The sequence below is a fragment of the Hemiscyllium ocellatum genome, chromosome 35 (genome assembly GCF_020745735.1).
Source record: "Hemiscyllium ocellatum isolate sHemOce1 chromosome 35, sHemOce1.pat.X.cur, whole genome shotgun sequence".
NCBI classification, from domain to species: domain Eukaryota; kingdom Metazoa; phylum Chordata; class Chondrichthyes; order Orectolobiformes; family Hemiscylliidae; genus Hemiscyllium; species Hemiscyllium ocellatum.
Genome location: NC_083435.1, coordinates 9277528 through 9304253, shown reverse-complemented (window position 1 = coordinate 9304253; position 26726 = coordinate 9277528). Strand labels below are relative to the sequence as shown.

General features: G+C 42.4%; 1 protein-coding gene across 1 annotated transcript in view; it reads right to left on the bottom strand.

Annotated features, from left to right (window-relative positions):
* LOC132832946 (butyrophilin subfamily 3 member A2-like) overlaps positions 1–25784 on the bottom strand; it is a 408440-nt gene extending 382656 nt beyond the window's left edge. The window contains exons 1-4 of the mRNA XM_060851190.1: positions 25727–25784; positions 22800–23147; positions 16517–16801; positions 15519–15638 (exon numbers count right to left, since the gene is read on the bottom strand). Of these exons, the coding sequence (XP_060707173.1) occupies positions 15519–15638; positions 16517–16801; positions 22800–23147; positions 25727–25784 (811 nt within the window). The remainder of the gene's footprint in view (positions 1–15518; positions 15639–16516; positions 16802–22799; positions 23148–25726) is intronic.
* Positions 25785–26726: the final 942 nt, after the last annotated feature.

Here is a 26726-nt window from a genome sequence, read left to right as displayed (position 1 = left end):
GACATAGATACCACTATTACGGGTGGGAACACCTCCCACCTTGTACATGGCAGGTATTCATGTGACTCAGCCAACGTTGTCTATCTTGTACGATGCAGGCAAAGATGTCCGGAGGCATGGTACATTGGGGAAACCGAGCAAAGGCTATGACAATGGATGATTGGGCACCGCACAACAATCAACAGACAGGAGGGTTCCCTCCCAGTTGGGGAACACTTCAGTGGTTCAGGATATTCAGCCTTGGACCTTCGGGTGACCATCCTTCAAGGTGGACTTTGGGACAGGCAGCAGAGAAAAGTGGCCAAGCAGAGGCTGATAGCTAAGTTCGGTACCCATAGGGAGGGCCTCAACTGGGACCTTGGATTCATGTCACATTACAGATGATCACCCCTTGCACCACACACACACACACACACACACACACACACACACACACACACACACACTCTCACTTACACACGGACACAGGTACACACAGATGCGCACACAGACACCCACATACACTCTTATAGACACACACACTCCCACACTCACACATGCAACCCCTCACAGACTTAAGACACTCTGCACTCATTACACACACACTTTCTCACACTCACAACCCCCACCCCAGACAGACACACACACACACACACACACACACAGACAAAGACCCACATGCTCACATCTATTTTGTGGGGTGAATTTGTACTTGCAGAGTTATATTGCACTTTGCTCAAAACTCCATGCATTCATGTAGACCTCTGAGCTCAAAAACTGCATGAATTTATGTAAACCTCTGTTATCTCACTTTTTAGATTAGAATCAATCTAAACATCATGGCATAGACAGAGAACACAGGGGCTAACACCTTCAATATATTGTCTAGCTATCACCATTGTTAACAGCTAACCTGAGAATGCAACTTTAAAAAGAAGGGTTTTGTGATTTACACATGAAAGAAGTGAAACTAGCACTGTATTCTAACAGATGAAAGGCTTAACAGACAATCAATTTTTCAATGTATAATTTCAGTTACATTACACTGTAACTTTTTGCTATAAATTCTGTGTTACGATCGAGTCCTCCACTATCATCTGATGAAGGAGCGTCGCTCCGAAAGCTAGTGTGCTTCCAATTAAACCTGTTGGACTATAAGTTGGTGTTGTGAGATTTTTAACTTTGTACACCCCAGTCCAACACCGGCATCTCCAAATCAGGATTATAGAATGTTGGGCTGAATCTTACCGTTACTGTTTTGGTTAATAGTCAGTTTCACCACATTTCATGAAGTATTTCTCTTTGTGACATCCAGCAGGTTTTCTCCCATTTCTTACCAAACCCACTCTCCACTCACACACCTCCCGACCCCAATTACAACACACCCTATCACTACTAGCCTCATCCTATCACACACCATTTCCAAGCAACTTGTCATTGTTGGAATATCCCAGAATTGACCAAGATTCCTGCTACCAGTGCCAATGTACAAGGCTGTAGTGATCCAAACAAACACTGTCAGCCCTGCTCAGTTCCTGACATTTTCCCCAGACATAGCTGATGGGGGTGATTTCTGCTTCACATTGTGGACGCTAACCTGAAGGTCCTGTTGAATAGGGCGGTGCAGATGTGGTACACCCTCTTCTCCCAGGACCAGCAGAGGTGATCGTGACACCAGACCCTGCTCGGTCAGAGGTTACCACACGGGTCAGTATAGTCTCAGCATCTGCAGGAATGCCCTGCAGGTCAGTGACCTTGTCCACTCCACCAGAGTAGGAACCATCACCTTCACTGATTTGACTGTGTTCTGCTGACTACCATGGCCATCTTCTTGGCTTTGTGTCTCCATTAAGTGACAGGGCTAAGCAGCAGTACTGTGGTGCATGGTGTCTCCGGAGGAGGGACAAGGTGTCAGTTTTAACAAAAAGCAGGGATGCTGTAAACGTCCAGGTCAGCTGGACATCTAGATCCAGAACATCCCAGAGACACAATTTGGCCCAGTCCATGAGCTGAGGGTGTGTCTCTGTGTGCACAGTGTGCTTGCTGTGGCATGACAATGATAGCGTCTGTTGCACTCCAAGGTGCAGCACTGAAATGCTGAAGTAAGTGATGTGGAGAAGTGTCATGAGGGTGTTTAGAGGCTGGCACATGTTGGATGCCAATGATCATGGACATGGATTACATGTGGCTGGTGCCCATGGAGCATGCCCGGAGATGTTGGTGTCTGATATCCAACACGGAGAACCCTTTGGAGTGAGCAGTGAGCTGAAGTCACCAGGTACATGTTCTCATCTCCATGTTGAGAATTCTCAGTGTCCAATTTGTCTGGCAGGTTTGGTGAGATAGAGCTGCACCTTAGTGAGGTGAGGTGAGCAGTTAATAAGGTCGGTCACAAGCAAGAATCCTCTTTAATAGGCAACACACTGCTGCCTCCTGAGAATCTCGATTTGATGCTGGGCAATGACACTGAAATGGAACGTTTTCATGCAGATCTGCCATATTTCACACCACAGACCATATTGTTCAGACCCTTATAAAAATTTACCCTCTCTGTTCAAAATTCCTGGATTCCCAATGCAGTGAAACTGGAATTTTCCTTTTCAATCTCTGTAAATCAGAATCCTGAAATGGTTCTGAAACAGCTTACCTTCCAAAGTGCAGAACCACTCCAGTTCTGAAAGACAAGAACACAGGAATGTGTTAGTGAGAGAGATTCTGCAGCTACCGCCACACCCCAGAACAGCAACACCAGAGACACAAACAGACCACAGATCAGACTTGACCAGCAGAACCATCAGCTGGGATCAGAACAACATTTTAAAATTCTAAATCTCAAGTTGAAGATTTGACAGAATTTACAATTGACATTTTTCACTTTTCTCCTCATGTTCTTGAGATAATAAAATAAGCTGGTTTCAACAAAATTTCAGCTAAATACAGTTAATGCACCATTAGAGATGAAGCAAGAGCAGGAAAGGGATAATAATATTTAAGAAATATATTCATGATCTTGAGTTTATTAGCTGTGCTTTCTATTCATTATTTATCACTTTGATTTAAGTACTTTAATCTTTCCAATTCGAAAATACCAATCACTGATCAGATCTCCTATAGTCAGTTCCTCTCCAGTCAAATCCATCCATCTCACTCCACTCTGTTTGCATCCAATCCCTCTCCCTTGGCACATACAATGACATTTTTAAAAATACTATCTCACCTGCTTTCGGCCTCTCATCCACCAGAACATTCCATTCACTACCAAACTGCTCAATCATACGTTCACCTCTATCTTTGAATCTACTGTCCCAATGTAAACCAACACAACAACTCACCTTCATTAATCATTCAGCTGTAATCGTCATAACTGCTCCCTCGGTCGAAGGGACAAAAACTTGAACTTACTGGAGAGCTGTCGATTGATTGGGGTAAGGGAGGAAACTGAGTATTTGCAACAATCTTCAATTCATATTTGTGACAGGACAGGAAGACAGTTTATGTGGTACCGTTATTCAAGAAGTGGCTAAGAGATAAACAGGAAATTACAGGTCAGTCAGTCAAACCTTTAGACTTTTGGAAGCAATTCTGAGGGACAGAATTAATCTGCATTTGGAGAAGCAGACATTAATCAGGAATAGTCAGTACAGTTTTCTTAAGTGGGATCATGGCTGACCAACCTGATTGAATTTTTGGAAGAGATGACCAGGTGTGGAGATGAGAGCAATGCATTCAAAGTTACTTGGACTTCAGCAAGGCATTTCATAAAGGTCTGTTAAGGGTCACTAATGCCATAGGATCTCAGAACATTTCGCAAATTGGATACAGAATTAACTGAATGGCAGTAAGCAGAGGGTGATAGTCAAGGGCTGATTCTCTTGTGTCTAGTGGGATTCTGCAGAGATCAGTGTTGCCCTTGCTGTTTCTGGTATATTTGAACAGTCATAGAGATGTACAGAATGGAAACAGACCCTTCGGTCCAACTCATCCATGTTGACCAGATATCCTCAATTAATCTAGTCCCATTTTCCAGCATTTGGACCATATCCTTCTACATCTTTCCGATTAGTACCCCATCCAAATGTTCCCCAACTGGGAGGGAACCCTCCTGTCTGTTGATTGTTGTGCAGTGTGCAGTCATGGAATCTACTTTTTATCATGATTTGGAGATGCCGGTGTCAGACTGGGGTGTACAAAGTTAAAAATCACACAACACCAGGTTATAGTCCAACAGGTTTAATTGGAAGCACACTAGCTTTTGGAGGGACGCTCCTTCATCAGGTGATGGTGGAGGGCACACCGCACAACAATCAACAGACAGGAGGGTTCCCTCCCAGTTGGGGAACACTTCAGTGGTCCAGGGCATTCAGCCTCGGACCTTCGGGTGACCATCTTCCAAGGTTGACTTTGGGACAGGCAGCAGAGAAAAGTGGCCAAGCAGAGGCTGATAGCTAAGTTCGGTACCCATAGGGAAGGCCTCAACCAGGACCTTGGGTTTAGGTCACATTACAGGTGATCACCATTGCACTACGCACATACTCTCACACACACACACAGATATTCCTACACACACACACACTCTCACTTACACACGGACACAGGTACACATAGACGCGCACACAGACACACACACACACCCTTATAGACACACACACTCCCACACTCACACATGCAACCCCTCACAGAATTAAGACATTCTGCACTCACGATACACACACACTTTCTCACACTCACAACTCCCATCCCAAACAGACACACACATAGACACAGACAGACAAAGACCCACATGCTCACATATATTTTGTGGGGTGAATTTGTACTTGCAGAGTTATATTGCACTTTGCTCAAAACTGCATGCATTCATGTAGAACTCTGAGCTCAAAAACTGCATGAATTTATGTAAAACTCTGTTATCTCACTTTTTAGATTAGAATCAATCTAAACATCATGGCATAGACAGAGAACACAGGGGGCTAACACCTTCAACATATAGTCTAGCTATCACCATTGTTAACAGCTAACCTGAGAATGCAACTTTTAAAAAAAAGTTTTGTGATTTACACATGAAAGAAGTGAAACTAGCACTGTATTCTAACAGATGAAAGGCTTAACAGACAATTAATTTTTCAATGTATAATTTCAGTTACATCACACTGCAAATTTTTGCTATAAATTCTGTGTTACGATCGAGCCCTCCATTATCACCTGATGAAGGAGCGTCACTCCGAAAGCTAGTGTGCTTCCAATTAAACCTGTTGGACTATAACCTGGTGTTGTGTGATTTTTAACTTTGTACACTTTATCAGGGATGCATTCTGCAGTCCTCACTTCCTCCCTTAGAAGTGATATAATTACATTGGACAGGGTGTAGAGGAGATTTACCAGGATGTTGCCTAAGCTTGAGAGTTTTAGTTATGAAGAAACATTGCATGGCTCGGAGTTGTTTTCCTTGGAGGAGAGGAGACTGAGGGGGACAGGATTGAGATATATAAAATTATGTTGGTGCACAGATAAGGCAGATGGGAAGAACCTTTTCACCTGGTGGAAGAATCAATGCCATGGGGACATAGATTTAAGATAAGGGACAGGAGGTTTCGAGAGGAAGTGAGGAAATTCTGTTTCCCCCCACACATTGATGTGAAGCTGGAATTCACTGTTTGTAAGGGAGACACAGGCAGATACTCCACAACATTTAAGAAGGATTTACATGTACACTTGCAATGCCAAGGCATGCAATGCTATGGGCCAAGTGGTGGAAACTGGGACTAGAACAAATCGGAGTTTGTCTTTGACTGGTGCAGCTTTGATGGGACGTATTTCCCTTTACTGTGTTGTGGACCTCTATTAGTCTATAACTAAGAATACTGAATGGTAAAAATAAAGCCACCTTCTTGTCACAACAAACTGTTCAAAAACCCTCCTGCTCTTTACCACATCTACTTCCACCAGCGAGGAACAGCAGGAGGCAGTTAAGGAGCACTTCGTCATAGAGTCACAGAGATGTGCAGCATGGAAACACACCCATCAGTCCAACTTGTCCATGCCAACCAGACATCCTAAATAAATCTAATTTCATTTGCAAGCATTTGGCCTATATCCCCCTAAACCCTTCCTATTCACATTCACATCCGGATGCCTTTTAAATGTTGTAATTGTACCAGCCTCCGCCACTTCCTCTAGCAGCTCATTCCATACACGTACCACCCTATGCGTGAAAATGTCTGGTCCCTTTCATATCTTTCCCCTCTCACGCTAAACCTGTGCCCTCTATTTTGCATTCCCCTGCCCGAGGGAAAGGAAACTTGGCTATTCACCTTATCTATGTCCCTCATGAATTTTTGAATTTCTATAATGTCACCAGTCAGCCTCATTCACTCGACGGAAAACGGCTCCAGCCTATTCAGCCTCCACCTATAGCTCAAAATCCTGAACCCGGCAGCATCCTTGTAAATCTTTCCTGAACCCTTTTATGTTTCACAACATCCTTCCAATAGCAGGGAGACCAGAATTGAATGCCGTATTCCAAAGATGGCATAACCAATGTCTTACACAGCTACAACATGACCTCCCAACTCCTATACTCGATGCATTGACCAATAAAGACAAGCATACCAAATGCTTCCTTCACTATCCTATCGACCTGCAACACCACTTTCAAGGAGCTATGAACTTTCAAGGAGATCTGCACTCCAAGGTCTCTTTGTTCAGCAGCACTCCAGGACCTTACCATTAAGTGCATAAGTCCGGCTCTGATTTACCCTATCCAAATGAAACATCTCACGTTTATATTCAGATTTTCAGGAAGCATTTGATAATCTTGCACAAAGCTAAATAAAATTAGAGTGCATGGGATTGGTGGTAATTCATTCGTATGGATTTGGAATTGGTTGACAAACAGAAAGTAGGAACAGATGAGTCATTGTCAGGATGACAGACTGTTATTAGTGGGGAACTTCAAGGTTCAGTGCTTGGGCCAGAGATGTTCACAATCTTCGTCAATGTTTGGGAGGTGGGGATTAATTGTAATATTTACAAATTTTTTGATGACAAAAAAACTAGGTGGGAATGTATGTTATAGAAACGGAGGGTTTAAGAGACCTTGGACAGGCCAGTGAATAGGCTGGATGCATGACAGATATCGTACACTGTAACTAAGTACAAAGGTTTACAATTTGGAGAAAGGCAGGATATTTCTTAAATTGAGAGAATTTAGGAAGAACGGGTGTCCAAAGGGATCTGGGTGCCCTTGTTGATGAGTTTCTCAAAGCTAGATTGAGGTGCAGCAAGCAATTAGAAGGTGAATGGTATGTAAACCTTCAATTCAAGGGGATTTGAGTACAGGAGTAAAAGAGTCTCACCGTACTTGTACATAGCCCAGGTGTGACCTCACCAGGAGTACTGTGGGCAGTTTTGATCTCACTATCCAAGGTCAGGGTGCACTTGGAGGTTCACCAGATTAATCCCTGGGATGGTGGGATTGTTTTGTGAGGAAGGATTGAGGACAGTGATTCTGTACCCGAAGAGTTTTGAAGAACAATAAGTGACCTCATTGAAACTTTCAAAATTCTCACAGGACAGGACATGACAGGGTGGATGTAGATAAGATCTTTCCTCTGGCTGATGAGACTAGAATCATAGAATCTCCACAGTGTGGAAACAGACCATTTGGCCCAACAAGGCAGGCAGGAGACTGGAAGAACACAACAAGCCAGGCAGCATGAGGAGGTGGAGAATCAATGTTTCGGGTATAACTGGGGGTGGGTATGGGTGCAGTTGTAGATACAAAGGGTGGCGGGGCCAAGCTGGTGAAGTGGGGATAGTGAAGACAGGTAGAGGGTACGACCGAGTTGGTCAATGGGAGGAATAAATCCGGTTGGCTGCAGGGAGGAGTGGAAGGGAGGGGGAGGGGCTGGGAACATCCTTGTAATCTTTCCTGAACCCTTTTATGTTTCGCAACATCCTTCCAATAGCAGGGAGATCAGACTCGAATGCAGTATTCCAAAAGTGGCCTAACCAATGTTATGTGTGGGAAGAGAGGTTATTATGGGGATGGGAAAGGAGGTTATTTGAAATTGGAGAACTCAATGTTGAGTCTTCCAGGCTGTAGGCTGCCCAGGCGGGAGATGAAGTGCTGTTCCTCCAATTTGCGGTTTGGTTTGTTGTGGCAATGGAGGAAGTCAAGGATTGTCATATCGGAAAGGGTGTGGGAAGGACAATTAAAATGGGCGGTGACTGGGAGCTCCAGTTGGTCCAAGCTGGCCTGGCTGAGATACTCGGCGAACCATTCCCTAAGTTTAAGTTTGGTCTCCCTGATGTAGCGAAGACCGCATCGGGAGCACTGGAGACAGTAAGGTGGATTGGAGGAGAGGCAGGTGAACCTTTGTCTCATCTGGAAGGACTGTTTGGGGCCCTGGATGGAGATGAGAGGGGTGGTGTACTGGCAGGTTTTGCACCTTTTCTGATTGCAGGGAAAGGTACCTGAGGATTTGGGGGTGGTTGTTGGGGAGAGTGGTGCAAACCAAGGACTGTCAAAGGGAGGGAGGGAGGGGTGGGGAGGGGAAGATGCTCTTAGTGGTAGGGTCTAGTTGGAGTTGGTGGAAGTGTTTAAGGATGAAAAGGCCCAACAGGTCCACACCGACGCTCTGAAGAGTAATTCACTCAGATCCATTCCCCTACCCGATTACTCTACAATTACCCCGGACTAATGCACCCAACCTGAACATCCCTGAACACTAGACTAGAACCAGGAGACATAGCCTCAGGAAAGCACTAAGTCATTTAAGACTGAGATGATGAGGAATTTGTTCACCAAGAGTGTGGTGAATGTTAGGAATTTTCTACCCCAACAGCCTTCGGAAGATCAGTCACTGAGGAGGGTAATGACAAAGTCAGAGGCTAATGACACTGAGAGATAAGGAGACGGTGTGAGAAAATGACATGGAGGTTGTAATCAGCCATGATCTACCATGAATGGTAAAACAGACTTGATGGGCTGAACGATCAACTCCTGTTCCTCTGGGGAAACATATCTCGGTTTAACTCAACGATAGCTGGGGGAATGAGGCAAACAGTTCATGCCACCAGCAACAGCAGCTCAAAGCATTCCAGTATTGGCACCTTTCCACAGAGAACGAAATGGCCAATGTCTGTTTTTGTTCCTAAGGAGAAAGCATATTCCTGGTAATAGTTCTGCCAGTCCTCCTGGGCCTGAGTACATGGTCAATGCAGCCTCACCACAAGATGCTTGGTGGGTAAACAAGTAAAGTACAGTTCAATAATAGATATTTATAGACATGGATAGAACAGTAGATGCTCATGAATGGAAATGGCGACATGGGGAATGGTAAACATTCAGAGACCAGATGAACATTTGGGGGAAGGGAGAGTGTAAGGCATCAGCTGCCAGGAATCAAGCTGACAATGTAAGGACTAGCTCTAACATAAACAGGGATCTCTCCCCACTCTGTACATAACCTATATCAATGAATAAACAGTTCTGTTTCCAAAGACTTAGGACAGTCCCATCTCTAACCACATTTACAACATCTCCCATTCTTCACTTTCCATAATCTGGAACTCTGCTCCTTGACCCCCACCTCACATTAACTCCTGTTTACCCATCACTGCAGTGTCCAATGATCTATCATGGCAAGTCATTCAGCAGTACTTTGATTTAGATATTACTAAATTAATACTCATTTTGCAAAGTTTTATATCTTGCACTCATCTGGACAATTCACAACAGATCCCAAAGTGAAGGGACAAAAACATTTGTACTCTCTGAAATGACAGTGTGGATTGTTTGCAAGTGGACACTGTTTGGTAGAGATATTGTCATAGAGAACACACAATTTAATTATGTCAGACAGTGACCTGTCAAGAAACAAAAACAGAACATGTTGGCAAAACTCAGCAGGTCGGGCAGCTTTTGTTTGGAGAAAGCAGAGACGTTTTGAGTCGAGTGACTCTTCATCAGAACTGATAGCAGCTGGGAGAAAGTGGACCTTATGTTGGAGGTGTGGAGGGGAGAGGTGAATGGGTAGGTAGGGAAAGAACCCAGAGAGAAAGAAATATGAAGGATAGGCAGACAAGGGATAATTGATATCAGGCTGAGACAGAAGAGAAACTAAATAAGTGGAAGCTTAGAAGAAGAGAGAAATGGTGGGTTTCAGCATACATACACTTCCCTAAACAGAGTTGTATGACTGAGTGAGAGATGAAGACCAGATCAGTTTTTACAAAAAGAATTCCAGGTCCAACAGACTTATTCTTCCTTTTAAACTCAGATTTCAAACATCTCACTTCCTCATTCATTAAGGAATTTCTTCACTTGCACCGTTTCCCACCTTAGGTTGAAGGAACAGAAGTAGGCCATTCAGCCCATCAAGTTTGCTCCAACGAGATCATGGCTGATCTGATAACTTTCACCTCAACATTCCTATCTCTTCCCTCTAACCTTTAATTCCTTCATTGATTAAAAATCTGTCTGTCTCAGCCTTGAATATACTCAACAATGCAACATCCACAATACAATGCAGTAGGGACTTCCACAGATTTACTCCCCACTGGGGGAAGTAATTCCTTCTTATCACTGTCTCAAATGATCAAAGTCTTATTCAGAGATTATGTGAACTGGTCCTGGACACTCCCACACAGGGTAACAGCTTTTTCACATCTGTCAAGTCTTTTCAGAATCTTGCTCATTTCTATAAGGTCACCCCCTCATTTTTCTGAATTCTAATGAGTTCAGCTCCAGCTCATTAGATTAGATTATTTACAGTGCGGAAACAGGCCCTTTGGCCCAACAAGTCCACACCGACCCGCCAAAGCGCAACCCAACCATACCCCTACATTTACCGCTTACCTAACACTATGGGCAATTGAGCATGGCCAATTCACCTGATCCGCATATCTTTGGACTGTGGGAGGAAACCGGAGCACCCAGGGAGAACGTGCAAACTCCACATAGTCAGTCGCCTGAGGCGAGAATTGAACCCGGGTTTCTGGCGCTGTGAGGCAGCAGTGCTAACCACTGTGCCACCGTGCCGCCCAAAACATCTGCACTTTTGCACTGTATTCCATTTAAAATCAAAGCCAAGATTCCATTTGATTTCCCTGTTACTGGCTGAACTTTGTGCCAGCTTTTTTTGTAAGTTAGGACAAGTACTCCCAAAATTCCACTGTTCTATAGCTTTTTGCAGTCTCTCTCTATTTAGTTCATATTTAGATCATTTTTTTTCCTGCCAAAGTGCATAACCTTGCTTAGAGACAAAAAATGCAGATACTGGAATACAAAGTAAACAAGCAGGAGGCTGGAAGAACACAGCAAGTCAGGCAGCATCAGGCGGTGGAGATGTCGTTTCGGGTGTAACCCTTCTTCAGGACTCTTTATATAGAATATAAAACTTTAAAACTGTTTGTTGAGCTGGTGGATTCTCCGATGGATGTAGAGCAGCAGAGGTCCTCCACAACTTTGGGAAAGTGATGCTTTGAGGTGGAGGAGAGAGGATGGAGGTGCCTCTGCATAGCCAACAGAGTGGAGCGGAGAGTCCGGAGAGAGAATTGTTGGTGGAGGCATTGGAGGAATATGGAGCATCAAAGGTGGGTCCAAATTTGGAGGGTTTAAAATGTACCCATAGACCTTGAGGAATAAGATGGTTGCAAAGACAGCAGCTGAGGAACGTCACGCGGCTGTAATATGGAGTTTGTTTCATCGTGTGGTCGAAAAGCTGGAGGTCTGAGGAAGTCACGGCGTTATGGCAGTGAGAAAGGGGCTCACTGACTGCATGTCTGAGGGAGGCAGAGAACTTCTTCAAGGTGGTCCTGAGTCCTGAAGATGGGGTACACCTGAAACGACAACTTCTCCTGATGCTGCCTTGCTTGCTGTGGTCCTCCAGCTTCCTGCCTTTCTAAAGTGCATAACCTCACATTTTCCCATATTATATTCCACCTGCCACCATTTTCCTCCTTGCTAAATCAGTCTCTGCCCCGAAGACTCTATGTCTTATTTTTACCACTTGCCTTTCCACCTGTGTTTGAGTCAGATGCAAACCTGATTGTGGCATATTTACTTCTGTCATCCAAGTCATGAATATATATTGGAAATAATTGTGGCCTCAGCACTGATCCCTGCGATACTCACTAGTTACGGGATGTCATCCTGAAAATATTCCCCATATCCCAACTTTATATTTTCTATTAGCTAACCAATCCTCTTGCCATGCTAATATATCACTGCCAACACCAAGGGCACTGATGAAGAAGCCTTATGTAGGGCACCTTATCAAAGGTCTTCTGAAAATCTAAATATCAAAGTTCACTGTTTCCCCTTAATCTATTGTGCCAGTCACCTCCTCAAAGAATGTTAACAAATTTGTCAGGCTTGATTTCCCCTTCATGAAGCCATGCTGAATCTGCATGATCATATCATTTAATTTTAAATGCTCTGCTGATATATCCTTTATAACAGACTCTAACATTTTTCCAATAACAGATGTGAAGATAACTCATCAATTACGTGCTTTTTTTTGACTCCTTCCCTTTTTAAATGAGTGTGGTATATTTGTTCCTCTCCTCCTCTTTTGTCCCTTGTGCATTTAGAAATGTTAGTTCCTTCTACGGTGAAGACTGATGCAAAGTATTTATTCAACTCCTCTGCCATTTCCTGCATTTCCCATTATTATTTCCCCAGCCTCATTCTCAGGGGCAAATTTTCGCTTTGGCTTCTCTCTTACCTTTCATAAATTGAAAGAAGCACTTACTGCCCATCTTGAAATTAATTGTAAGTTTACCCTCAAAAGTTGATTTAGGTCATCATTTGTTGGCATTTCAAACTTACCCAATCCTCTGGCTAACCATTAATCTTTGTCACATTACATGCATTTTTTCTTTCAGTTTGATGTTATTTTAAACTTCCCTTGTTAATTGTAGCAGGCTTATCTTCTTCCCAGAATTCTTTTTCCTCACTGAAGTAGGTGTTTATTGTTTGCGATGAACTATTTTCTTAAACGTCTGCAATTGCTCCTCATCTATCTTTGCTGCTCAGCTACTTTCCCAGTCCACTCCAGCCTGCCCTGTCTCATTCCTTTGTAATTACTTAAGCTTAGCACAGATGTTTCCAACCCACATTCCTCCCTCTCAAATTGAATAATAAAATCTTCAATAAGACCAATGTTTCAAATGGAATCTTAAGATCTGACATCATTTAATAAATCTGCTTCATTACACATCACCAGATACAGAATAGTCTGATCCCAAGAGGGATCGACAGCACTCATTATCACCTGGTTTATTCTCTGTCCCACAACATAGCTACTGTGAGAGAGCCTGGAGAGTACTCTGTTTATACCACTGTTTATTTCTTACCTGCACCCATATGGCTTCCACAACTTTCAACTCAAAATCATTTCTTGCTTTCCTGCTTATTCCATCCCATTCCAATAAAGCAAAAGGTAAGACTGAACCATTCACAGCAATCTTCAGCCAGAAGAGCCAAGTGAATGATTCATCTCAGCCTCCTCCAGCATCACAGACACCAGTCTCCAGCCAATTCAATTACTCCATGTGATTTCAAGAAATGCTTAAAGACACTGAATACTGCAAAGGTTATGGACCCTGACAACATTCTGGCAATAGTACTGAATACTTGTGCTCCAGAATTGCTGCTCCCTTAGCCAAGCTGTTCCAGTACAGTTACAACAGGCATCTACCAACAAAATGAAAAATTGCCCAGGTATGTCATGTACATAAAAGGCAGAAAAAAATCAGTCTACTCTCAATCATCAATAAAGTGATGGAAGATGTCATTAACAGTGCTATCAAACAGCACCTGCTTAGCAATAACCGCTCAGTGACACTCAGTCTGGGATCCATCAGGCCCACTCAGCTCCTAATCTCATTACAGCCTTGGTTCAACCATGAACGAAAGAACTGAATTCCAGAGGTTGGGTGAGAGGTGACCAAATGTGGCATCAAGGTGTTCTAGCAAAACTGGAATCAATATGTATCAAGTGGTAAACTCTCCACTGGTTGGAGTCACACCTGACACATAGGAAGATGGCTGTGGTTGTTGGAGGTCAGTCATCTCAGCTTCAGGACATCTCTGCAGGAATTCCTCAGGGTAGTGTCAGAGGTCCATGTTCAGCTGCTTCATCCATGATCTTCCCTCCATCATAAGGTCAGAAGTGGGAATGTTTGCCAATGATTGCACAATGTTCATCAACATTCCTGACTCCTCAGATACTGAAGCAGTTCATACTCAAATGTAAAGGAATCTGGGCAATAGCCAGGCTTGGGCTGATTAGTGGCAAGTAACACTCGCACCACACAAATAGCAGGCTATGACCATTGCCAGTATGAGACAATCTAACCACCGTCCTTGACATTCAATGGTGTTACAATCACTGAATCCCCCAAAATTAACATCTTGTGGGTTTCCATTGACCAGTAACTCACTTAGACTCACTACATGAACACAGCAGCTCTAAGAGCAGGTCACACGCCAGGAATAAGGTAGCAAGTAACTCATCTCTGGACTCGCCAAAGCCTGTCCATCATCTCTAAGGCAGAAGTCAGGACCACCATGAAATACTCCCTACCTGCCTGGATGAATCCAGCTCCAACAACACTCACGAAGCGCAATACCATCCAAGACAAAGCAGCCAACTTGATTGGCACTACATCCACAGGCATCCATTCACTCCACCATTGATGCTCAGTAACAGTAGTGTGTATTATCGACATGATGCACTGCAGAAATTCAGAAAAGGTCCTCAGATAGCATTTTCCAAACCCATGAGCACTTCCAACTTGAAGGAAAAGGGCAGCAGATACATGGGAACGTTCCACTCTAAGCCAATGACCATCTTGATTTGGAAATATTGCACTGTTCCTTCACTATTGTTGGGTCAAAATCCTGGAATTCCCTCTGTGGTGGCACTATAGGTCAACCTACAGCCCATGGACTGCAGCGGTTCAAGAAGGCAGCTCGCTACCACCATTTCAAGGGCAACTAGTGACTGGCAATAAATGCCGTCCAGTCAGCCTCAGACCCTCTGGGGAAAATAATCCCAGTTTATTCTGCCTCTCCCTATAGTTGAAACCCTCCAGCCTGGCAACATCCTTGGAAATCTTTTCTGAACTCTTTCAAGTTTAACAATATCTTTTCTATAGCCAGGAGAACAGAATTGAACGCAGTATTCCAAAAGTGGCCTAACCAATGTCCTGTACAGCTACAATTTGACAGTTTCTGGCCTTAGCCCAGTGATTCACATCCCAAAACTAAACTTTAATAAAAGGCTTATTGCTTCACAGACAGGTTACATAACATTTCTATCTTTATCATAGAAGCAGCATGTTGAATAAGAGATTATTCCTGAAAGCATAAAAATAAAATTCCATTTCACAGTACACTCTTTCCATTTCAGAATAATTTTCAGACGATTAAGAATCTGTTACAATTATGATTCATTTCCAAGTTGTCTATAGATTTAAACTTCAGTTTACAAACACAAATGTCATGTTTTAAAGTCCTATTTTGCTCCTACCTTTAATCTTTTTGTCCTCTTTTCTGTGGATCATTACATCAACAGCAATAGCCATAATTACAAGGACGACAAACACCCAGAAACTGACAAGCCAAGCACTGACTCTGGGGAAGAACTCATCTAAGATTAAAAAGAACATAATCAGTATTTGATCTGCAAGACCCAAAAATATGAAACAAACATTCGAGTTCTTCTTCAAAGTATCATCAGTTCATCAATTCTCAGCCAATAATCTCAGCTGCTGTTTCTATCAAGATTAAAAAGGTAAGTAATACCAGTGTTAATAAGAACTTACTCATAGAACCCCAACAGTGTGGAAATGGGCCATTTGACTCAACAAGTCCACACCAATCCTCTGAAGACTATCCTACCCAGACCCATCACCTTATCCTATATTTCCCATGACTAATGCACCTAACCGACACATCCCCAAACACTATCGGCAGTTTAGCAGGGCCAATTCACCTAATCTGCTTATCTTTGAACTGTGGGAGAAAACCAGAGCATCCAGAGGAAATCCACATAGACACATGGAGAATATGCAAACTCCACACAGACAGTTGCCCGAGGCTGGAATTGAACCTGGAATCCTGGTACTCTGAGGTAGCAGTGCTAAGCATTTAGCCACTATGGCGCCCTCCTTGTTTTGATAGAACTTGGATTCATTTGGATTCCAGGCAAAATTATGAATAAATGTTTGTTTCTCATAACAACATTCAGCAAAAACCACAATACTCAGTACACTTGGTCCGAATTGCTATCCAGAGACCAAAGTTGGAATATGAAATGGGGACATTGGGTATGAACACATTAGGCCCAGCTTCAGTGTTGTGGATGGTCTATTAGCTTCTCAACCTTTTAGGCTTAAATATAAAAAGCTGTCCCTTGCGTATGGTTCAGAGACTAATCAGTGCTTGTAGATCCACACTCAGTCTGAGTTAGTGCATTCAGGAGGGGACAAATATAGTTCATACATTTATTACTGAACTCACACTTACCTGATATCTGGAGATGAGCCTCTTGTATTTTGCTCAAAAACTGGTTTTCCATGAAACACGAAAACTTGTTTACAGAATCACTTGTAACATTAATACGACTCTGGACGGTGATGAGGCCTGTGGAGTCCATAATGAATTCTGTTTCAGACTGTGCTGTCACATCTTCTCCTTTCCCATTTACCCAGTGAATCAGTGGCTCAGGATACCATCCGTCTGATTGACACACAACACAAAGTCCTCCTTTGCTGTTTTCCTCCACGTGAACCCAAGGCCAGTCTCCAAACTCTGTAAGTAAAATTTCTTCAGTCATTCAGACTGTTCATTTTAAACTCTAAATGTTTATTTTCAATAGTGCATAATAATTTTAGGCTGTTATGTATTAACAGTGAACTAACTATTCCTTTATTGACTGCCCAATATTAAAGTCAGTGGATTGTAATTTTAACTCTTTGCATTAGTGCTAAAACATGCAATATCGATTGGTCAATAATGTGTCAAACTCTTCCATCACCACCAGTTCTGACCCTTGATTCTCAGCCAGGAGGATATCAATGAATATCAATCAGATCATTAATATTATCCTCAATCATTCTGCACTCTTTCATCTCACCTTCACTCAACCTCTTCACCAAAACTTTCCACTGTACATTTCCTTAAATTACTACTCAGTAGTAGCTCTCTATTCCATTTTAGACAGCATCAAACACACCAACAAAGACAACCCTGAGGCTGTTTAGCAGAAGATCATGTGACAGACTGAGGCAGAAACCTACAAACCATGACCCCACAACTAAACACCAAAATGTCATCTCTCAGTGTTACCAAACTCCTTCCAGAAACCCTCCTCACCACTCGTGACCTTTCACCAGCTTCCACCTGTGTTGTTCCAGAACTCTGCAGCCCATCTCTAATTCCTCCCTAAGGTACACAAACAGCACTGGTGTTATGTTTTATGGATCGCAATGGCTGCCCCATTACAAATACATTCAGATTCTAACATTAGTGCTGTCTGTACTCACCCAGTAATGTTAGTTTTACAAAAAGCCCCAGCCCAGGTGCATTTAGCCAGTGTACAGTCTATTGTGGGGCAATATAATGCAGCGTACGGTCTGAATAAAGAGACATTTGTGCTGTCTGACCTTTTCCAAAATATATCTTATTCATTAAATTTGTGAAAGTAAAGAACATGACCATTCTAAGAAGGCATTACATAAGGTGCAAACCAAATATTTCCTTTGAATTCTCAGTAACTCAGTACATTAACAATTACAGTTAATATTATTTTTAAGTTTAATTTCAGTTAAATATACAGGCTGAGAAGACTTAGGAATTTTCTGAACCTTGGTATACTGTGTCTGAAAAACCTTGGATACTGCTTTTCTCAATTGCACTGTTGCAGAAACTGCCCCAAGCTTTACTATGTCCCTCCGCATGCAGTTCCTGACCTTGGAACATTCCAGTCTGGAATCATCACAGCTGGCTTCTACATTGGATAGTTCCCAAAAATTATCTACGATCAGTTTTGGCCAGGAACAGGGTGGGCTGATTGAAAGCTTTCAGTTGGTCACTCAAAACCAGTTCAGAGATCACTGAAGAGAAGTTTGGAGTGACACCATTAGTTGGAGAAGATGGTGGATGTTGAGCAAAGTAAGCTCTGTGCAGAAAATAACTGTTAACTGCAGTCAACTATAACATTCAGTCAGAACTCAGAGGTTCAACAAATAAAATGGCAACCAAGCATTGGATTCACTGAAAAATGTGCAGACCAACAAATATTCATTCAGCTGTCAGCAGGGGATGGAATCTGGCACAGAATAATCGTTTTGTCCAATTAAACCAGGTTAGAGCTAAGAAAACAAGCTCAACTGCTTGTGAAAATCTGGAGCTATGCCTACGTGTAAATGTTAGATTGCAGTTTTCAAGAAGCAAGAGATGTATTGTCCCAGGACAGGAAGGTGAACCATCAGAATGTGAGCAGTGGTTGGGACAGTTCGTGAGGAATTGGTTCTTGAGGGACTTTAAGGCCAGGCCATCTAAAGTGAAGCATCATAATTCCTTGTGAACTCTTAATGAGGTCTGGTGACCCATAGTGTTACTAACATCTGGTGGAAGGTGCATTGTTGCTTTGACTATTGGGATCCCTCAAGAACTTTCCTAATACTTACTATGTAGCATGAGATTTCTCAGCTATTATAACAGTATTTAACTTTCCAAAATTCTTGCATATGAAAGCAAAGGGAAGAGTTACAAGAAACACAGAGGGCACGATTCCCAAGACTAGCATCTGGTACCAAACACACCCAATTATCAGTGTGTCGTTTTCACACGTAAGAAGTATCTATTTTTAGGAAGAATGGTAAACTAGCCCTCAGATGAGAGCGGGGCAAAGGAAACGATAATCTGATCCATGTGTTGCTGTCCCAGAAGGGTTCAGACAATTCAGAAACAATACAAACTACATGCCCTGAGAAATGTGACAAAACAGTAAGTGCTGAGCGCAGAGGGGAGTTCTTTTTGGAGAACTCTCATCAAAGAGACCTTGCAGTTCTCATTGGGCAGTCCCCAGGGAACAGTCTTGATCACGCAGTCCTCACTAAACAGATGGAAGAGGAGGAGGAAGACCGAAGGAAGAGTTCTCTAACACCTCAGTGAGGGACCAGAATGCTCCACCCAACACCCAACATGTTGTCCTCTGGTATCAGTGAACCATCTCCACTCGCATACCTCCTTTACCTAATGAAACAACTTCTGCAGTATAATCAAGCCACTGCTTCTTGACAAACTGAGTGAACTATCAGAAAATTATTTACAAATCGGCAAATGTTTGTTACACATTGTGGATGTTTAATCTAGATTTAGCCTATTAAGAAAAAATGAAACTTCCAAATGTCAAAATTATTTTAGGGAAAAAGAAATATTTAAAACATTAAATTGGAGAAATATGTGCTGAAGTTTCTATCATTGGATTATCCCTCGAATATAAAAGAGACTATTCTTAGTGATGCCTTTCATACGAACCTTTGTGATGGGTTTTCAAACTCAGCTGGTTTCATGATATTCCTCATGGGAGAAAGTGGGAAATGTTATCCCTTAGTTTGAGAAGCCCAGAAACTAAGGAGGATAGTTAAAAAGCACTCTGCCTGCTGCAACTTTGGCACTTGTCGAGGTAGTTGACTAGATAAAAAGAATCAATCCCTCCGTCCCATGGCTGAACATTTCAACTCCCCCTCCCACTCTGCCAAGGACATGCAGGTCCTGGGCCTCCTCCTCCGCCACTCCCTCACCACCCGGCGCCTGGAGGAAGAACGCCTCATCTTCCCCCTCGGAACTCTTCAACCCCAGGGCATCAATGTGGATCTCACCAGTTTCCTCATTTCCCCATCCCCCACCTCAACCCAGCTCCAACCTGCCTACTCAGCACCATCCTCATGACCTGTCCTACCTGCCAATCTCCCTTCCCATCTATCCTCTCCACTCTCCTCTCTGACCTATGACCTTCACCCCCACCTCCATCCACCTATTGTACTCTTAGCTACTTACGCCCCAGCCCCCCCCCCACCCTCCCCCTTCCATTTATCTCTCCACCCCAGAGGCTCCCTGCCTCATTCCTGATGAAGGGCATTTGCCTGAAAAGTCGAATTTCCTGCTCCTCGGATGCTGTCTGACCTGCTGTGCTTCTCCAACTCCACTCTAATCTTTATAAAAAGCACGTCAACATTTTAGAAGAAATTTTCTTGAGTTTTATGCAGACAATTGTGAAAAATTTGACAAATAAGGGAATTATGTAGTGACAAAGAGCATTTTCTTCCCCTCAGAGCTATGTCTTTGAAACTCTCTTCCCCTGAGAACAGTGGCCAAAGGGTTCACTAAATATATCTAAGGTACAGGGACATAGATTGCTGACTATCAAAGGAATTAAAGGTGATCAGGGAAGACTTGAAGAATGTGGAGTTGAGATCACAGTCAGATCCATCATGATCTTACTAACTGGTGGGGTGGGGAAGAAAAGTGTGTCAATGTGCATGTTCTAATTGTGATAAAGAGCAACTCTATTAAATGGGGAAAGATTTGGACACGATTTGTGTTACAGTGATAACACAATTATACTGCAGCAATGGTGAAGTGGTAGTGATTTCAGTAGTGAACCTGAAGGTCCAGGTTCAAATCCCATCTTCCCCAGAGATTGCGGTGATAACATGTCCAAAGAGATTGATTAGAAGAAATAGTTTCCAAGTGGGAGGGGCTGGTCTGTGAAAAGCTAAAGCAGTTTACATTAATTAAAAAAACAAAAGAAATATGAATGCTAGAAATCAGAACCAAAAACAGAACTTGCTGGAAAAGCTCAGCAGGTTGGGCAGCATCTGTGAAAAATAATCAGAGTTAATGTTTCAGGTCCAATGACCCTTCCTCGGAACTCAGAAGAGCTAGGGAAAGTTGGTTTATACACAGAAAATGAGGTGGGCAAGGGGGTAAGAAGGAAACAATAGGTGGGGATAGAGCCCAAAGAACAGTTGAACAGACAACGGAGTAGATAACAGGCAGGCTGGGAGGATGAATAGCTGTTAATGCAAATTATTAGTGACTAACAATGGGTTGTGTGTAATGGCAGACAATGTGATAACAAGGCCTGATGTCTGGAGGTTGGGGTAATGACATGGAAGACCTCAGGCCCTAAAGTTGTTGAACTCAATATTGAGTCCAGAACGTTATAGAGCTTCCAAATGTAAAAGGAGGTGCTGTTCTTCCACCTCATGCTGAGGTTTACTGGAGCACTGCAGAATGCCAGAGACAGATATGTTGGCATGGAAACATGGTGGTTTATTGAAGTAGCAGGCAACTGGAAGTTGATAGCCCAGTTTGTAGACAGAACTTTCTTAGAATAGAATTTACCTTTTACAATGATGTGTTGGGCTCTTCCATCGTTAAGGATGGGCATATTTTTGGAGCCAGCTCCTCCAGTTTAACTGTCCACCATCATTTATGACTGTAGCAGAACCGCAGAGCTTTGATTTGATTGCTGGTTGTGGGATTGCTTAGCTCTATCACTAGCTATTTACGCTGTAGATTCATCAGGTTGACATCTCATTTTTAGGTATGCATAGGGCTGCTCTTGACATGCCTCCCTGCACTCTCCATTGAACCAGGGTTGACCCCCTGGCTTGATGGGCACAGTTGAGTCAGGGACATGATGGGCCATAACACGGCAGAACCAATCGAGCAGCTATATCCTTTTCTCTGAATAAAGAAGGCACAATCCATGCTTTAGCTCCATCACTGTCTTTCATAGCCTCTCTAACAATGTTATACACCCACCCACATTGGGGCTCTGTTGGTGAGTGCAAGCATCACCTCTTCAACTTTGCCTTGTGAGGATTTGAATCCTCATCAAAGGAAAACAAGCAACGGAACTTAAACTTCCAACAACAAAGGGGTCGAAGCATATGTATGACAAGATTAGGAATAGGCTGTTCAGTCCTTTCAGCCTGCTCCACCACTTTGTAAAGTTGTGGCTGATTGGATTATAGCCTCAACCCTGCTTTCCTCGATACAAACCCATTCCCCATTTACAATTTGGCTTCCTTGTCAAGTACAAATTCCACAAAGTCATTTTCCCCACTTTGAGGAGGTTTATTTCAGACACTAATGACCCTCTGAGAGAAATGATTTCTCCTCATCTCCATCTTTAATTTTAAATAGTGTCCCCCAGGTCTAGTCCCTCATATTTGGAATTATCCTTTCAGCATCTGCCCTGTCAAGTCCTCACAAGACTTAAGTGTTTCAATAAGATCACCTCTCACTCTTCTAAACTCCAAAATGGACATAGACCCAACCAGTTTAACCTTCTGTCAAAGATAATCCTTCATCCCGGGTGACAGTGGAGTGAGCCTTCTCTGAACTGCATCTAAATCAATGATTCTGTTACATAAGGGGACCAAAACTAGGCATATTATTCCAGATGTGGTCTTATAATGTTCTGGACAATTGTAGCAAGAGATTCCCACTTTTATACCTCTTTTCTCTTGCAATAAACAACAGTCCATTTCTATTGCCTACCTAATCACTTGTTATATCTGCACTCTAACACTTCCAGGTTGAGCTACTGACAGCAGTCTGAATTATTTATGACCAGTATTCCAGCGCATATTTTGTGGTTTTCATTTCCAAGGATCATTGGAAATTATTATATGCTTATTATATGCAACTCATGATTTTAAAATACTTTTAAACTAAATATTGTGTTATATTCAGTGACCATTAGTGGTTTAAAATGAGAAAGACTAACCTTCAACGTTCAGATCTATCACTGCTTGATCATGGTGTGTTTTGGAGTCAATGTAACACAAGTAACTCCCTTCATCTGACACTTTTATCTTCTTCAGTTTCAGAGAAGCATTTCCACGGGGAAACTCATCTTTAAACAGTTCTGTCCTCCCTTGATAATCTTTGTCCTGTACGTCAGGCCGATCCTGTCCTCCAGTGTATAAATGAACTGGTGAAGCTGAATCTGATGTAAACCATCGAACCTCTAAGGTGTTCAGAGATATAGCTGGGACCACTTGGCACTCTAGTACAACATCTTCACCCACAGAGACTGTGATGGGATCATCCGGTCCAAATACATCGAATATCTCTGCAAAATACAAGATTGAAAACAAAGTCAATTCTCTTACCAGAAGAACAGATTTAATTTCTAGGGAGGTATTTTACAGGGCATGTGTTTCCATTTTTAATTTTGATAATTCCACTAGAAGTCATTAATTTGGAAAACATATAATAGTCTAAAATAGACAAAGATTGTAAATAGAAATTGGAACTATTTCCAACAGATTTCTTACAAACTGACTGGTTCACTAACCAGTTGACATGAATAGATTGGCTGATAAAAGAGGAATCCTGACCAGTAATCTCAAATTTCTGATTCACAAAAATAAATGAATTACGATGTATTGCGATGGGCCACATTATCTGTATGCCCATCATAGGATCTCCTAAACAACTTCTTATTCTAAGCTCCACCATGGTGAGTGACCACTAGGAGGGCAGAGAAAACACTATAAGGATATTCAAAGCTTCCCTAAACAAATGCAACATCCCCACTGACACACTGGAATTGCTTGCCCTAGAATGCACAAACTGGAGAAGAAACATCCATGAAGACGCTAACCCCCTTGGGTGTTGTTGAATGGAGCATGCTGAGGCCAGGTACAAGCAGCTGAAAGAGCATGCAGTATCTAGAGAGACCCATCCATCCTCCTCAAACATGACATGCCCCACCTCTGGCAAAGTCTGTGGCTCCAGGACTGTTCAGACACCACAGAACCCCAGAAAAGTGGAAGCAAGTCATCCTCAACTCTGAAGAAGAAGAAATGGAAAACGTAATATGGAAGTCCTTCCAGATGATGTCTTTGGCTGTAAAGCCGTTCTTAGGCACAAGAATTAGTGATTTCAGCTTCCTCACAGGTTCTACTTTTTGGATGAAACTGATTTGTTTCCAGTTTAATAGTATTCCTCACTTTGTGAATATAAAATACTGCAGATGCTGGAAATCTGAAAATAACACACAGAAAATGGTGGAGAAACTTAGCAGATCCGGCAGCATTTGTGGAAACAGGATAACAGAATTAATGTTTTGACTCTGACAGGACTCTTCTTCAGATGTTCTGAACTCGAAACATTAACTTTGTTTCTCTCTCCACAGCTGCTGCCAGACCTGCTGGGTTTCTCCAGCAATTTCTGTTTTTGATTCCTCAGTTTATCCCTTTATTACTCAACAACAAGCCTCTGTGTGTACACTTCAATTTTGTTCATTGTTTCAAATAAAAGCATTTGTTTATATCATATAGATGTGTCCCAGGGCAGAAAATGTTACAAATGTAAATATGAGGCCTACCCATATTAGACAGATTACAGCAGACAGCCAAGAGCATGTTCAAGGAAGCAAATTCTGAGAAAGGTTTTTAAAGAGTAAAGCAAGGTAGTGAGTCAGGGAGATTTAACAGGAGTTACAGAGATTAAGGCCTAGGTAGGTGAAGGTATTGCCACCAATTATAAAGCAGTTTAATTTGGGAATACCAAACAGAGCAGAATCAGATTAGTACAGACCTCCAAAAGATTGTGAGCAGTATTCCCTTTAACATGCACAGTAATGTGAATGTGTCCAAAAGCAAAATACTGGCCCCTTTAAATTAGTACTCACCCATGGCCACACACTTCAAAATATTACCTGTACACCTATAAATACATTAGGAGGAATGTTGGGTGTGAATGGGAGAGATTGCAGAAATATAAAGGAATAAAGGTATTTGAAATTATGGCAAATCTTAACCTGGAAACAGTGCACAAATCTGATGAAAAGGGACTACTTTCTGACATTGGAGTCCCACTGTTGTACTTCAGCAATAATTTCAGCTGAAGCTTTAGTGAATACTGAGAGTATTATGTTGTTGGGCATGTCATCTTTTTGATGAGATATTAATCAAAGTGTAGTGTGCCTGTTCCAGTGGGAGTGAAGGTGTTTAAAAATATTTTCCAATGTTGCAGCAACATTCCATAATCATTAAATACCTTGAACAGATTATTTGGTTATTTAACTTATTTTCCATTTGCATGACTTTACTCTGTACAAATTCCTTTCATTGATAAATTTGGTTTTTGCTTGCAGAGAAAATGTGCTTATCCAACACAATGTATATTTAGCAATGAGCCACATTGGCCAGATTCTGGCAGAAACCCAAACGCCAGGTCAAGGAACTGCTCACAGAAATAAAGAGGGGATGAAATTTTCAAACTGTTTCTCTGAAAAATTCTTTATTGTGTTCATGAGTTTACATAAACTGGACAGAAATGGGGAATTAGGACAATAAGAAAAGTCTGGTGCAATTTTCTCAATTTTCTGAGTGGTAGCAATAATGAGAAGAAAGAAAAACCACTAATTATAGAAATCTGAAACAAAAAATGCTGGAAAAACACAGCAGGACATCAGTATCTACGAAGAGAAAAGCTAAGATCAGGTTTAGGGTGTATCTGTACACCTTTTTCCATGGTCTTCTCTGGGAACTTACTCAACATCAAGTTGTGCAATTAGATGCTGCTGAATGCAACTGGAACAGATTGAATGATGCCATCAAGTGACATGGTGAAGATGGTGAATAAACGCCTGTTCCAAAATGAAGTGTCAGAAATACATGCAGTAACAATTCCATTGCTTACCTGACAGCACAGTGTGAAAACCAAACAGTAACAGACAACTGAAGACTCTTCCTTGCATTATTGGAAATAACTGATTGAAGTATATCATCTGAAATGAAAAGTCTGCAACATATTTTTTAAAGAGTTATATTAGTTACAGAACAGAAATGTAAACATAGTGAGCCACATCATCTTAAGGTGATACTGTACTTATCACTATTGACAAAGTATGCAGGCTAAGTGTTGGGATTATAATAGTTAGGTGATTGCTTTTGCACAGACTGGATGGGCTGAAGAGTCTATTTCGTGCTGTAGCCCTCTATAACTCTATGGCAACAGTAATCATCATGTTCTTAATGTTTTGTGCCTTTCCTAATGGATCTTCTGATATCAGTCGCATTAACAAATGCTCAGCTCAGGAATCCAGGAGTTAACTGACAAAGAGGAGCAGCAGAGAGGGAACCGACCCCTTTTACAACGTTAGCTCCTGCTCAGCGTTTAAAGTTCTCCGCATTTCAATGGTGACACTGGGTGGGTGCATCACTGGTTGGTAGGGTAGTATATGAGAGAGAAAGTTGGTGAGCGGGTAACTGAGTGAGTGAGTGGGGTGTGAGAGGGTAATTGGTTTAGAAAGTTGGGGTGTTGGGGGTGTAGACAGGTCAAGGGGTGTGCTGTTGGTTTGAACAATGATGGGCTGGGTTGAACTGTTCACTAAAGGGTTACATTGAAGGGTAAACTGCATAACAATTCTCAGATCTGATTGTGTGTTGTGGACCTCATCCAAGTCTCTGACACTGAGGTCAGTGGAGGGTTCCAGGCAGCACAAATCAGCTCATCAGATACTGAAAGGTCCTGGGAATTACATGGTTTGTGTGTAAGTCAGGGCTGTCTAAGGCCCAACATACACCAGCATCATTAATCATTAACAATCCCAATAATGGAAGATCTGGCCCATTCTTTCCGTTTTGCTATAGACTGATGGTGCTGAATTTTCATTCAGATTTTGGATTCTCAACTTCAG